Source organism: Pipra filicauda, unplaced genomic scaffold (assembly GCF_003945595.2).
Source record: "Pipra filicauda isolate LSUMZ 115617 unplaced genomic scaffold, ASM394559v2 scaffold78_size3787270_pilon, whole genome shotgun sequence".
Taxonomy (NCBI): domain Eukaryota; kingdom Metazoa; phylum Chordata; class Aves; order Passeriformes; family Pipridae; genus Pipra; species Pipra filicauda.
Genome location: NW_024104964.1, coordinates 190,888 through 202,940, shown reverse-complemented (window position 1 = coordinate 202,940; position 12,053 = coordinate 190,888). Strand labels below are relative to the sequence as shown.

The following is a 12,053-nucleotide window of genomic DNA, read 5'->3' as shown; positions in this document are numbered from 1 at the left end:
AAAATCCATTTGGGAGGCAATGAGGCGGGAAAGTGCCTGTGCCATTGTGATGACGCTGCGCAGGCCGAGCCACACATGCATATTACAAACTCGTTACAGGCTCGTTTACACGCGCTGCTCCCTCCCCACACCGCCCCGGCTCCGAGTGCTTCTCCCCCACCATGACTGCTGGGCTTGGCTCTGTGGAGATGTTTGTTTGAAAAGGTAGGCCTGGAGTCCTCTGCAGCAGGAGAAGGGGCACAGCTGGGCTGCAGCAGTTGGGTGCTGCCCTTTAGGACAGGGATGTGTGGGGCACACCTGATGATGGGACTGTCACTCAGACGTCCTGTCCTTCACTTGTGCTCCATGCAGAACTGTGTCACTTTCTGATGAGCCCTCAGATTTGTCACTGCAGACTCCAGACCCTGCAGCCCCAAGGTTTTCAGCTGCTGTGCTCTGAGTACCACTGGAAGAGCTGCAGTGCCTGTCCCAGGCTGGATCTGAGGCTGAGGACCAGCCTGGGCTCTTGAATGTCTGTGGAAGCTGCATGAACTGGAGGGACTAGGTGTGAGGGAGCAGCAGCTTCAGCAATGGTCCTGTGAGTGCTGGTTTGTGGCTGGATGGAAGAGAGTGGCCCCTCTATCTCTGTTCCTCTCTTGCTGCTGTGTGGGTATGCTCTGCTGTCCTCCCAAGCCACACAAAGTAGAAATCCTGTGTGGCAGGACAAGGCTCCTGGTACTGCTTTATCCTTGTCCTGTTGGCTTTGGTGGTATGAGCAGTATTCAGTCTTCTCCCTTTGTCTTCTCCCTCCTGATCATGCTCAGCTGCTTCTAGCCAGGGTCCTAGCTGTGGTTTTTCTTGGCACTGCCTTGTGGCCAAGCATTAGTGGAGTGAGGATCAAGCCCCCCCATACTTAAGGACATGTTGTGTTCTGACACCTATTCCTCTTGTGCAGTGGCCTGGCTGGCTGCTTTTTGGATAGGCAATGGAAGGCTCTGGCATCCCTGTCTCTGCCTGAGGGCTGTGGGCCCTCAGCATCCTCATTGTCCCTGTAGACTTTCCTACTTGGCATCTGTGTGGGTGTTTGGCTTGGAGATGCTGAAGGGCAATAGGAAGGCTTTAGTCATTTCCAGGATTTGAGGGCAGAGCTGCTCATTGCTGTTTCTTCCTGGATAAAACTCAGCTTATCACTGCTCTGTGCAACTTGTGTCCCTGTGCAAGTGGGAGTTAGGCTGGGAGTGACTGACAGGTGCTGTGGCCTTTAGGGACAGTGCTCCTGGCTGGAGCTGAAGAACGGGGGAATGTTAGAGGTGAGCCAGGAGCTTGCTATGCTGAGGTCACCTTTTCTCCAGGTTGATGGTGAGCTGTTGAGAGAGGAGCCACAGATACTCAGAGTGGCAATGGAAGACAAGAAGCCACACAAGGAAGGCAGTAAGGTCAGGAAAAGAGCCCAGTGTTTCAGGTGCCACAGGTGGGAATGTAAGGCTTTTTTAAGTAATTGAGAAAGTAATTGAGAAAGGCTGTGGGTACAATTGGGTCTGGCTCACCTGGGACTGACTGCTTGGGAAAGTCTCTGCTGGTGGTCCCCATTCAGGCTCTTCTACTCTGGCTTTGGTGAAGGCCTCTGACACTGCAGCTAGCAAAGTTGCTGCAGTAATCTGTGTGGGGAATGGAAAAAGTGAATTTTGTAATAATCTAGGAAGGAGGTGAGAGAGAGGTGGACTGTCAGCTTGTATATTCAAACATCCCCTCTAGCTGGGTTGGAAACCCATTATTTCCAATAATGCAATTCACAATCCCTGCTGTGTGCTGTCCTGGCCAGGGCCCCTTCCAGGAGCTGCTGCCTTGCTTGAGTCAGAAGTGAGCGAGCCCAAAAAACTCTTCAGAATGGCTTTTTTTTTGCCACAGCAATTTGGTCCTGAGCAGCAGAGAGGATGTAACTGAGGGTGGCTGCCACTCCAACCATGTGCTGCTGTGCAAGAGCAGACCTGAGAAATGTTTGAAGACCTTTCCCTACCCACAAGAGGGTCTCTAGCCTGGCCCCCAGGTTTCATAGCTCTGGTTGTCCATGAGCTCAGTGATGTTCTGAGGATCAGACATGGTCTAATCATTCTTTCCTTGGAGCCTGGTCTGAAGCTCTGTGAGATCTCTCTGCTGCCTTTGCTTACAGGAGGGACTCTGTGCTCCTCCAAAGCACAGCAGCTGCCACAGCTACTGCATTTGCCTTTTGCAGATCAGCAGGATCTGGCTGCTAGTCCCCCTTCTTGCTCAGGGTACAAGCTCTTTGGGTTAGCTCATTTTATCTGCTGTATTGTAGAGGTGTATGCTTTGCTTTTGGCTTCACTCCAGCAGGTTTAACAGTGAAGCAAAACCAGGGTTTGTTAATGCTTAAGGTAGATAATGAAGACCTCATAGTTCAACTATGCAGTTCTACTGCATAGTATGGGCTCCAGTGGCCCTCTCTGTGTCATCAGGGCCTTCTAAAGGTGGCAGTATTTAGTACATCATGTTAGTGTATATGACCAGCCAGTATCTGCATAAAATCATGGTTCCCTGGGTAGTTTCTAATCTGGCAGGGCCATGTGTTACGTCTTTAGGCTTGTAGTTTACATAGGTGACTTTACCAGTAACCAGATACTCTCCCTAAGTCTGTCTTCTGTGGGCAGATTTGCTTTGTCCTGCCTCTCACTGTGTGTAAATGGACACTCCTGTATGGGGGAAGCATGACAGCTTTATTCCAGTGGTGGCAGCAGCAGGGGGTGGAAAGGTAGTTTGAAGAGGAACTAAGAGTTGTCCTTAGTTTCTCTTTTTCCCCATCTCTAAGAGAATCCAGGCTTCCTGTACTCCAAGTCCCCCAAGTTAGGGCTGTTGTACTGAGCCCCTCACCTGGCCAGAGGAGACTGGCTATTTGTTGTGCTCTCTTTTCTCCTTTCTGCCACGGTGTCCTCTCACGGGCTCTCTGCTTTGTTCAGAGACCTGGCAGTCTTTGAACAGGCAGGTTCAGAGACTTGCTTCTGTCTTCTGTGCTGTGACCCTCCTTTGCAGCCTGCTTTATCCCTTGCATGTTTGCTTTCTCTGCAGGACTGGTAACTGAAGACAGCCCTGGATAAAGAGTGGCTCCAGGCAGTGCAAGAGACAGCAGAAGGGAAGGAGGCACGAGGGAAACACAAGAAAGGAAAAAAAAAAAATCAAGGTAACAAATAACTCTTAGCTTTGTACTTTGCTGTCTTGGGACAGGACAGCTGTTTCTGGTTTTGGCATTGTGTGTGCAGAAGGGGACCAGACCACTGCGTGGGGAGAGGGTTTAGGATTGGTGTGTAGACAGAAGAAAAAAGGGCCCTGGGCATGTGTGTGCAAATATACTTGTCATGGGTTCTGTGGGGTGCTGAGCAAGCTGAAGTGAGTATGAGTGAGGCTGGGAAGGTCTCTCTAGGTGTGTCTGGGCTGTGGTTGTGTCTGGAGGGAGAGACAGAACTTGTGTGAAAATGCTTACCAGTGGCATTTTCATTCCTAGTGCCTACATCAGTCTGGGAGCTCTTGGACCTGTTGGCTTTTTGGTTTTGCTCTAGAAACAGGACAGAAAGGACCCACTGAGGGCCCCTGCCTGACTCCTGGGTAGGTCCTGCAGCAAAGGAGGGGGTGAGGCAGGGCCTCACTGCCCCAGGGAAGGGACTGGTTCTCAGAGCAGTATGTGGGACTTGTGAGGGTCTTTTTGTCCCTGTGGAGTTGTTTCAGGGAAGGGCTCTGTCCTCAGTCCCTTATGGCTTCTGACACTGTGTCTGCTCCAGATCTTTCCCAAGCTCTGTGGTTGTCCCCCCTCATCTGTTCCTTTCTTGCAGTAGCACAGAGCAGAGCAGGGACTTGGCAGAGCAAATGAGCACATAGACAGTGATTCCAGGCTGCCTGCTACCTAATCTGTGCCTACTCTGTGCTGGTGATTGCACCCAGCAGCTGAAAATAAGGGAGGTGGTGATGAGGAGCTGCCAAGCTGGACTATTTATACTGGGTGAGTCAGGCCTATGCCTGAATCTGGCGGGACGCTGGGGAGCTGGAACCCAGGAGCAACCTGCAAAGGTCAAACCCTTGGACAAAGGCTCTTTCCTGCAGCAGCTTGTTTACTGTGTGGCTGAGTTGTCCAGTTTGTTCCCCATGATGGACTGCACCTTCCCCCTCAGCTCTGCCACGCAGCACTTGCTGCAGCCGGATCACTGGAAGTATCCTCCCCGTGCGAGGTCCCGGTGCCACCGCAGCGAGCACAGCCTGAGCCCCGATGGCCAGGGCTGCCAGCACAGCCGCCTGGAGCCACTGGAGTGCCGGGATCTGCTGGTCCAGAACGCGCTCTTCACTGGAGACCTGGACACGGTGCAGAAGTACTTCACCAAGAGCGCAGCCATCAATCTCGTCATTGAGACCAGGGGTGATGTGCTGCGCTGGACTAGCAGGAAACGTGGTGGGTGTGTGGGGCTGGGACACGGGGAACAGAAAGTGCCCAGGATGTGGCCCAGAGAAAGGGCATGGGCTCCTCAGAAAAGTGTTGAGAGGAATCCCTGGTGGTGGAACAGGTATTTGGGAAGAATGGCTTTTGGATGAGGAAGGAGGATTCCAAGGCTGTAGAACAAATGGAAGCAGGCTTGTTAAAGATGGCCAGTGACAGACCTATGAGGAAATGGTGAGAATAGGGCCCCTGGAAGGGCTGTCAGTGGGGCACATCATCAGGATTGTCTGGATAGAGACTGCTGGGATAGATGGTAAATGTGTGAGATGGAGAGAGTGCCTGAGTGAGAAGGTGTCAGAAAGCTGTTCTGTTCCATGAGATGGATTTCACAAGGGGAGCAGAAATCCAGCCTGGCAGAAAGATGGTGGAAGCAAGCTTGTCCTGAGTGACAGAAGGTAGGACCTGATCATCCTTGGTGTTTCCTCCCATCTGTACCTCACTGTACCTTGCCCAGGCACATCTTGTGGCTACCACGCATGCTTCCACATTCTGTGGTCCCTTTTACTTCCCTCCTCATTGATGTCATCTATGAGTTTCTCAGCAAGCAGGGCAGCTGATGTGTTCAAGGGAGAGGTGTACTGAGCAGCCTGGACATTCCTCTGTCCTTCCTGCTGTCTGTTAGTGACATGGTACAGGCAGACTCCCAGAATTTAGGAGTGTCAGGTGTGGAGGGGTCATAACTGTCTTGCACCAGAGAAAACGGAACAGATGATGTAAAACGATCTTGCACAGAAATTGTTCTTATCACCAAGATGTGAAAAATCCAACCAAATTCATCAAGCACAGAACGAAAATGTGCTGTCAAATTTATCAGCTGGGGATGTAGTACAAAAACCAAAATAAACCTTTGTGTTACCTGAGGCTTGGCTCTGTATCTCACTGGTCTGTAGGCTCAGATTCTTAAAACTGACCCAGCCAATGACTTTAACATTAGGTTCTAGTGACCTGGTCTTTCCCAAGTCACCCCTGTTGATATTTTAAAAAGCCCAGAGGAAGTGTAAACTGTCTAGTGTCACTGATGTTAACTGATACAGCTTTCTGCCTCCCTGGTGGGTGACTGGGAACCTCAAGCTTTTCTGAGATGTCTGCTTCTATCTTTGGAGAAATATAGGGTTCCATCAGGTGAGAACATCTGCCAGATGCTTCCCTCTTTTTACCCTTTCACAGGCAGCATTTTAGTTAGTGAGGGTGAATGCTGAGATAGAATGAGCTGGAGACTGTCAGTATAGAACTTACTCATTTATTTTCATTACTGAGAAGGGTAAAGTTCCCTGTCTTACACTCTGCTCTGGTCCCCTGGTAATTTTTGCTTGGTGGTCTATTGGGGTCACTTAACTTGTGTTTAGCTGCATGATCTAAGTAGTTCTATGACAAAATTAAACGGAACACTTAGTAGCCTTCCATGCAGTTTGATGTGTTCTCTAGAACACACATTGTCAACAAAACACACAGTGAGTTAGCAATGCACGCTGTTCAGTGGGCAGAGTGGGTGTGTGCAGCCAAGTGGGGCCAGAAGAAAACTCCATCTCAGGTGACATGCCAGCAGTGAGCAACCTCGAGTGGGTAGAGTGCCCAAGGATGGAAAGGGAGCACTGAAGTCATGCAGGGGCTCTCTGCAAAGCTGGATATCAAGGAAAAGAAGAAAGGAGTCTAAAGGATAATTACCTTCAATATTTCTGATTCTCGTGACTATTTCTATCTCTCCTTTGGTTTTGATTATAAGGAGCTGTCCTATGGCTTGTTTAAAAACCTGACTAGTGCCAAGAGCTCAGGTGGAACTGGGAAGTGGGTGTGCAGTGCTGGAGATGTGCATGGAGCAGAGGGGTGGGCGAAGGCAAGGAGTTATGCATGGAACAGAAGGGTGGGTGAGGGCGTGGAGATGTGCACAGAGCAGAGGACTGATGGGGTTGTGCTGTTGTGGTCTGGGCAGCACTGGATGACAGCAGACTGGTTGAGCATGAGACAACTTCCCTCTCTGCTGTCTTAGTGATGTCCTGTCCCCATTTCTACCCTTCAGGTCCCCCTGCCCTGCTTGGGGCTTTCTCTTCACGGTGGGGCACTGCAGAGGTACTGCTGTGTGAGCAGAGAGCCTTTATCGGCCTCTTGGCCTGTGTTTGGTCACAAGGTTTCCCAGAATAGATTAGCTGAGACCTGAGCTGTGCCCAACCAGTGCCAAAGAGGGGTGTGACATGTCCCCCCTCCCTGCGGAGCACCCTGGGCAGGCAGGCAGCCCCTCGACCAGAACACAGGGTGCTGGTGGGGCTGTGCCCACAGGCTCGGAGCCTGGCTGGGGTGCACCAGCAGGTCCTGCCCTGGTCTCTGAGAAGGGTCAGGGTGCTTGTCATGGGCAGCATCACAGGCAGGGGAGATGAGAGCCGGGAGCCCATCCGCACGCGGCGGGTAGCTGGCCCTGCCCAGGTGTACTGGGAGGCCCTGTTGACTGGGGATCAGGAGATTGTGGCCGAGATCCTCAGCAACCCTCAGAACAACCTGAGCCCCAGTGCTGTGTTTGACACCAGTGATCTGGAAGAGTGGAAGAACTACCGGTTCAACCCCCGTGGGCTGAGTATGTGGGGGCAGTGGGGCTCAGCCTCTGGCATGAGCTGTGGGACATTGCTGTTGTTGGAATTGTGTGTTACAGGAGCTGCTTGGGTTATGGAGGAGTGCAAAGGGAAGTGAGAGCACGGGGATGTGGTCAGGTTCTCCTGTGGATCTTTTGAAAGTGTGCATGTGTGTCTGAAGCACGGGGTGCACCCAGGAAACCTGGCCCCTCTCACAGGAGTTGTGTAAGGGCTTGGGAACTGCTTGGGTTCCCCACGGGGCAAAGGGGAGTCAATCTCTGTGACTAGCCCTGCAGCCAAGCTCTGTGTGCCTGTGCTCTGTGTGTGTGCTGGGCTGCTGGGTCCTGTTGTTGTGCTGGACAAAGGATGGTCACAGCCCTGTGTTAGGCCCTCCAGATGGTTCAGCTTAAACCTGGACCTGGGAAACACAGTTGACCACATGCTGCTTCTGTAAGAAGGAGCTGAGAGGATGTAGCGCTGAACATGCTGTGCAGTTTGGGCCATGTCCTCCAGCCCAGCCTGGGTGGGCAGCCAGAAGTCTGGGTTAAGGAGCCCTTTTCCTGTAGCATCTGCAGGCTGTTTTCCAGCTCAGCAATGGTTCCAGTTGGGTCAGCATCTTTGAGAGCTGATCCGTTTCAGCCCCTTGCTCTCCCGGGCCCTAGATGTCCATCTCTGCTGAATCTTGCTGTCTGCACCCTCATCAGGGCTCAGCTGAATCTTCTGTGTGCATGGCAGCTGGCTCTGACACCTCTCTGTTTTACTGCCTGGTTCCTTGTGTTTGTGATGCTTCATGCATGGTGCTCATCCCAGCCACCTCACTGCCTTCAGCCCCAACAGTGCCCCAGGCCCTTCTTCCACCGTGCTTCTGACAACAGAAACCCCATGTGCCCACCTGGGCTGCAGGTGAGGAGTACACTGCCTGGGAACAGCCTCTGCCCTGGGCTCCTGCTCCCTGGAGCTCCATGTCAGCAGGGCTGTGCAGCCTGAGAGCCTTCCACAGATCTCTGCCTTCGGCTGGTCACTCCAAATACAGAGGCCTTGCAGGGAAGGGACTTTGAGGAGAAACCCGTCTCTTAGGGGGGACATACATCAGGTACCCTGTGGGAAAGGGCAGGTCTTCGTGTACTGTGGCTGGATGTGGCTCCCTGACCTCTCTTTCCTTGCAGGACTGTGGTCTCTGAGCTATGAGCAGGAGCTCACCACACCCCTGCACATCACGGCCAGCCGGGGCTACACCGACTGCCTGCGGCTCCTGCTGCTCCGGGGCGCTGCCGTCGACTTTGCCCCGGGGGGCAAGACGGCCCTGCACGAGGCTTGTGCAGCCGCCAGCACCGACTGCGTGCGCCTGCTGCTGGGCTCCGGAGCCGACCCCGAGGCTGTCTCCGAGGATGGCTACAGGCCCCTGCACCTCTGCAAGAGCCCAGACTCCACTGAGTGAGTTCTGCCCTGGGGGCACAGCTGGCCCTCCTCCCCCTCGAGTCTCAGCCCATGTAGGAGGGGCCCCTGCTCATCCCTGCTGGTGGGTGCAGCTGAATGAGACGGCCTTGGTGCCTGTTCCTGGGCCAGGATCACCTCTGAGGTCATACAGGTGACTGCAAGCTCAAGTCCTTAGCTGACACAGCTGAGCCAGGTGCTGCTCTCTGGCCGTCCACCGAGAGCCAATGATCACATTGTGTGACTCAGGGCATTCCCATACAGATCCAGTGGGCAGATGAGCAGGTGCCAAGTGGGACAACACTTTAAGACTTCTGTGCAGGAGTTAGCTTGGATTAGGCAACAGTATCTCTGCTCACCGGTCATCATGGCTTAAAACTGCTGCTCCAGGGCATGAGGAGCAGGGATTTTTCACTCTTGGGACAAGTGAAAGCTGTGGAATGGTACAGGTGTGGGGGCTTGGAGGTAGGATGGGAGATGGAGATGAGTAGGTCATCAAGTCACCTTGGTCCACGCAGGTGTGTCCGGCTGCTGCTGCAGCATGGTGCCAGTGCCAACAGTCGGACAGAGGAGGAGGATGACACAGCCCTGCATGTGGCAGCACGGCACGGCCTGGCAGAGCACGTCCAGCTGCTGCTGCGCCACGGGGCAGAGCTGGAGGCAAAGAATGAGGAGGGACAAACACCACTGAACGCTGCCTGTGCTCAGCACCATGAGCCCCATGACATGGACCGCTACTACCGGGTGTGCCAGCTGCTGGTGGAGAGTGGTGCCAGCATCAACGCTGCCGATCGGGACAGGCAGCACCCGCTTCACCTGGCCTGCAAGAATGCTAACGCTCAAATCACAGAGCTACTGCTGGCCTGGGGTGCAAACGTCAATGTCATGAACTACGGCGGCAACACGGCCCTGCACAATATCCTGCAAGTAGCTGCTTACAAACTGCAGCATCGCCCGGAGCTCATGGTGCGAGCCCTGCTCAACCACGGCGCTGTCCGCATCTGGCCGGGCTCCCTCCTTAAGGTGCGGAGACTGGCGGGAGGGGAAGGCTGTGGACATCAGGGCCCCAGTGTGAGCGAGGGTCACAGCGGGGTTCCTTCCATCGCAGCCTGCTTGCTGTCCTGCTTGCTCTGCCCAGGGACTGGGGAGAGAGAACTGTCATTTCTGGTATGGGAATCCCTGATGACTTCTCCTGTAGGACTCTCCTGCTTCTGTCTGCTAAACTGTGTGGACAGTACTCACCTGGTTTCCATAATCACTTGCTCTGGAAAGTGTTGGCCCTTTTCCTCTGGAGGTATTTCCTCTCAGGGGCACACCCTCCAGCTCCTGCTGTCTCTGGGAGACACCAGCAGATAAAGGGTTAATTTCCTGTCTTAATTCCTGAGCAGTGCAATAATTACCCAGCCCGGAGATCAGCAGATTGCTCTCCCCTTTGGGAAAATACAGGAAAATCAACAATTAACACTAATTAATCTCCTATTAACGCCAGATAATGAGGATCACTGGTACAGCCAGAATAGACTCTGACAGCTACTGCTGGCCAGGGCCGTGGGGAGCGGGAGCCCAGAGCTGGGGGATCTGTCTCTGTTCGACTGTGCCTGGGTGGGCTGTGCTCAAAGGCTGCACTGCTGTGAGGTACGCAGAGTCAGTGTGTCACCTGTACCTGCATGGACATGGGACACACCAGAGACACATTGTACAAGTAAGTGTGATGTCTTCTGCAGCTCTGTGCAGCCTCTGGCATGGGCACAACACTGCTTAGGACATGGGGACGGGATGTCTCTGCAGCCCTGTGCCAAACAGGCACAATCCTGTATTCCTGAGACCCAAGTGCAGCCCTCAACGGAGGCACAGAGTACCATGGTCTGGCTGCTCATAAAACAGGTGTCAGTCCCTGACTCAGAATGGCTCATGCTTCAACCACCAAAACATGAAGAAAGGAGCCTGGTGTACAGCAGAGCATTGGTGCTTACAAGCTAATTGCAGCAGTGAGGCTGATTGAGATCATCATCCTAGTCGCATGCACTGGTCTCTGTGTCTGAGGAGAGGCTGTGGGGACCCAGTTGTGCTGAAAGCAGCTGTGCTATGCATGTTGGGTGATGGCTCAGTCACCCTCTTCACAGGAGGGATGCTCTGGAGCTTCGTGCCTGCTTTGCTCTCCTGGGTTGGCACGAGGGAAGGATGCGAGTTCCCCAGATTTACCACGTCTGGGTTTGAGCAGCATTCTAGGAGGTGACAGTGGGGCCTGCAGGACCTTACCTGATGGTGTTCACCTGCTCTCTCCCTGGCAGGTGCTGCGGTACTGCCACACCTGCCCACGCGTCATCGAGGCCCTGGTGAACAGCTACACCCACGTGCGCGTCTCTGAGGACTGGGTGGAAGCAGTTCCGGTGGAGGTCGTACAGGTGAGGGAACAAGAGCCTGCTGTTGGCTGGAGAACACACGTCCAGGATCTGAAGGTGGGGGCGCAGGGTCAACTGGGGCTGGTGCGGGTGGGCAGGAAATTGCAGGACACAGGGATGGCACTGTTGGGGACAGGGAGGATGCACAGCAGTGAGTAAGGCAAATGGGTGTCTGGTTCTACCTCTGCTACCAGGATGATATCTTCAGTTTTTTCTGCCTGTGGTCCTCTCTTCCCTCTGTAGAAATACCCACTCTTCTACCAGTCTCTCTTCTCCCTGGAGCACAGACCTCGCTCCTTGCAGCACCTGGCTCGCTGCACCCTCAGGACCCTCCTGGAGGGCCGGCTGCTTCTGGTCCTGTCCCAGCTGCACCTGCCAAGTGCCCTGCACCAGTTCCTGCTGCTCGGCTTCGAGGATGTTCTCTACTAAGGGCTGTGATTCCAGTCTCGCTGTGCTTTTCTGCGAAGATGTTCCATCCCCACTGATGCAATCGGTGCCTTCCCAGCTATCCCCTTCCCCTCACCCCCTCCTGCCAGGCCACATCAACCCTCTGTGCCATGCCTGTCACTGTGTCCCAGTCAGTCTTGTGCTCTGCCTCATGCACCTGTTTTGGAGCATTCTGTTTGTCTATATTACTCAGGACAGACTCCAGAATAAGAAAATGAGGATATGGGGATTAGGGCATTTTGTGGGACTAGGAGCAAGTGCACCGCATGGATCATAGGCTTAGTTGTAGGATATAAGTCTCCCTATCCCAAATCTAAAAACTCTAACCTTTACCAGGCAGCTCTGGTGCCTTGGGCAGTTGTTGGGATCCTGTCTTTAGTCGAGTTGTTTACAATCTGTACCCAAAGGTACAGTTGTACCTACCTGGGTACAACTTCTGCCTTGCCTTGAAGACTGTCCTGACAGAGCTCACGCATGTGCTGTGCCACGGGTGGTGTCATGTGCGCTTTTGGACCTGTGAACCTGCTTGTCAGAGGGAAATGTGTGGTGGGTGTGGAGCTGCGGGTCCCAAACAACCCCTTTTCGTGGAGGTACTTTGTCTGGGTTACCTGGTTTAGCAGCTTGGGTCAGGACAGCAGTGCTTGTGCAGCACTGAGGACCCGACTGCAGGGTGAGGAGGAACGTTCCCTGAGAACTCTGGTCTCCTGGGCACAGAGCAGCCACCCCTGAGCACCA

At 53.7% G+C, this 12,053-nt stretch overlaps 1 protein-coding gene across 1 annotated transcript; it reads left to right on the top strand.

The window, feature by feature from the left end:
* Nucleotides 1-3,998: 3,998 nt before the first annotated feature.
* Nucleotides 3,999-11,300, top strand: ASB10 (ankyrin repeat and SOCS box containing 10). Its single transcript, XM_027730491.2, is given in 6 exon segments — nucleotides 3,999-4,105; nucleotides 4,107-4,429; nucleotides 8,202-8,469; nucleotides 8,988-9,492; nucleotides 10,761-10,874; nucleotides 11,115-11,300. Coding segments are annotated over 6 exon segments (1,503 nt in total).
* The last annotated feature ends 753 nt before the right edge of the window (nucleotides 11,301-12,053 follow it).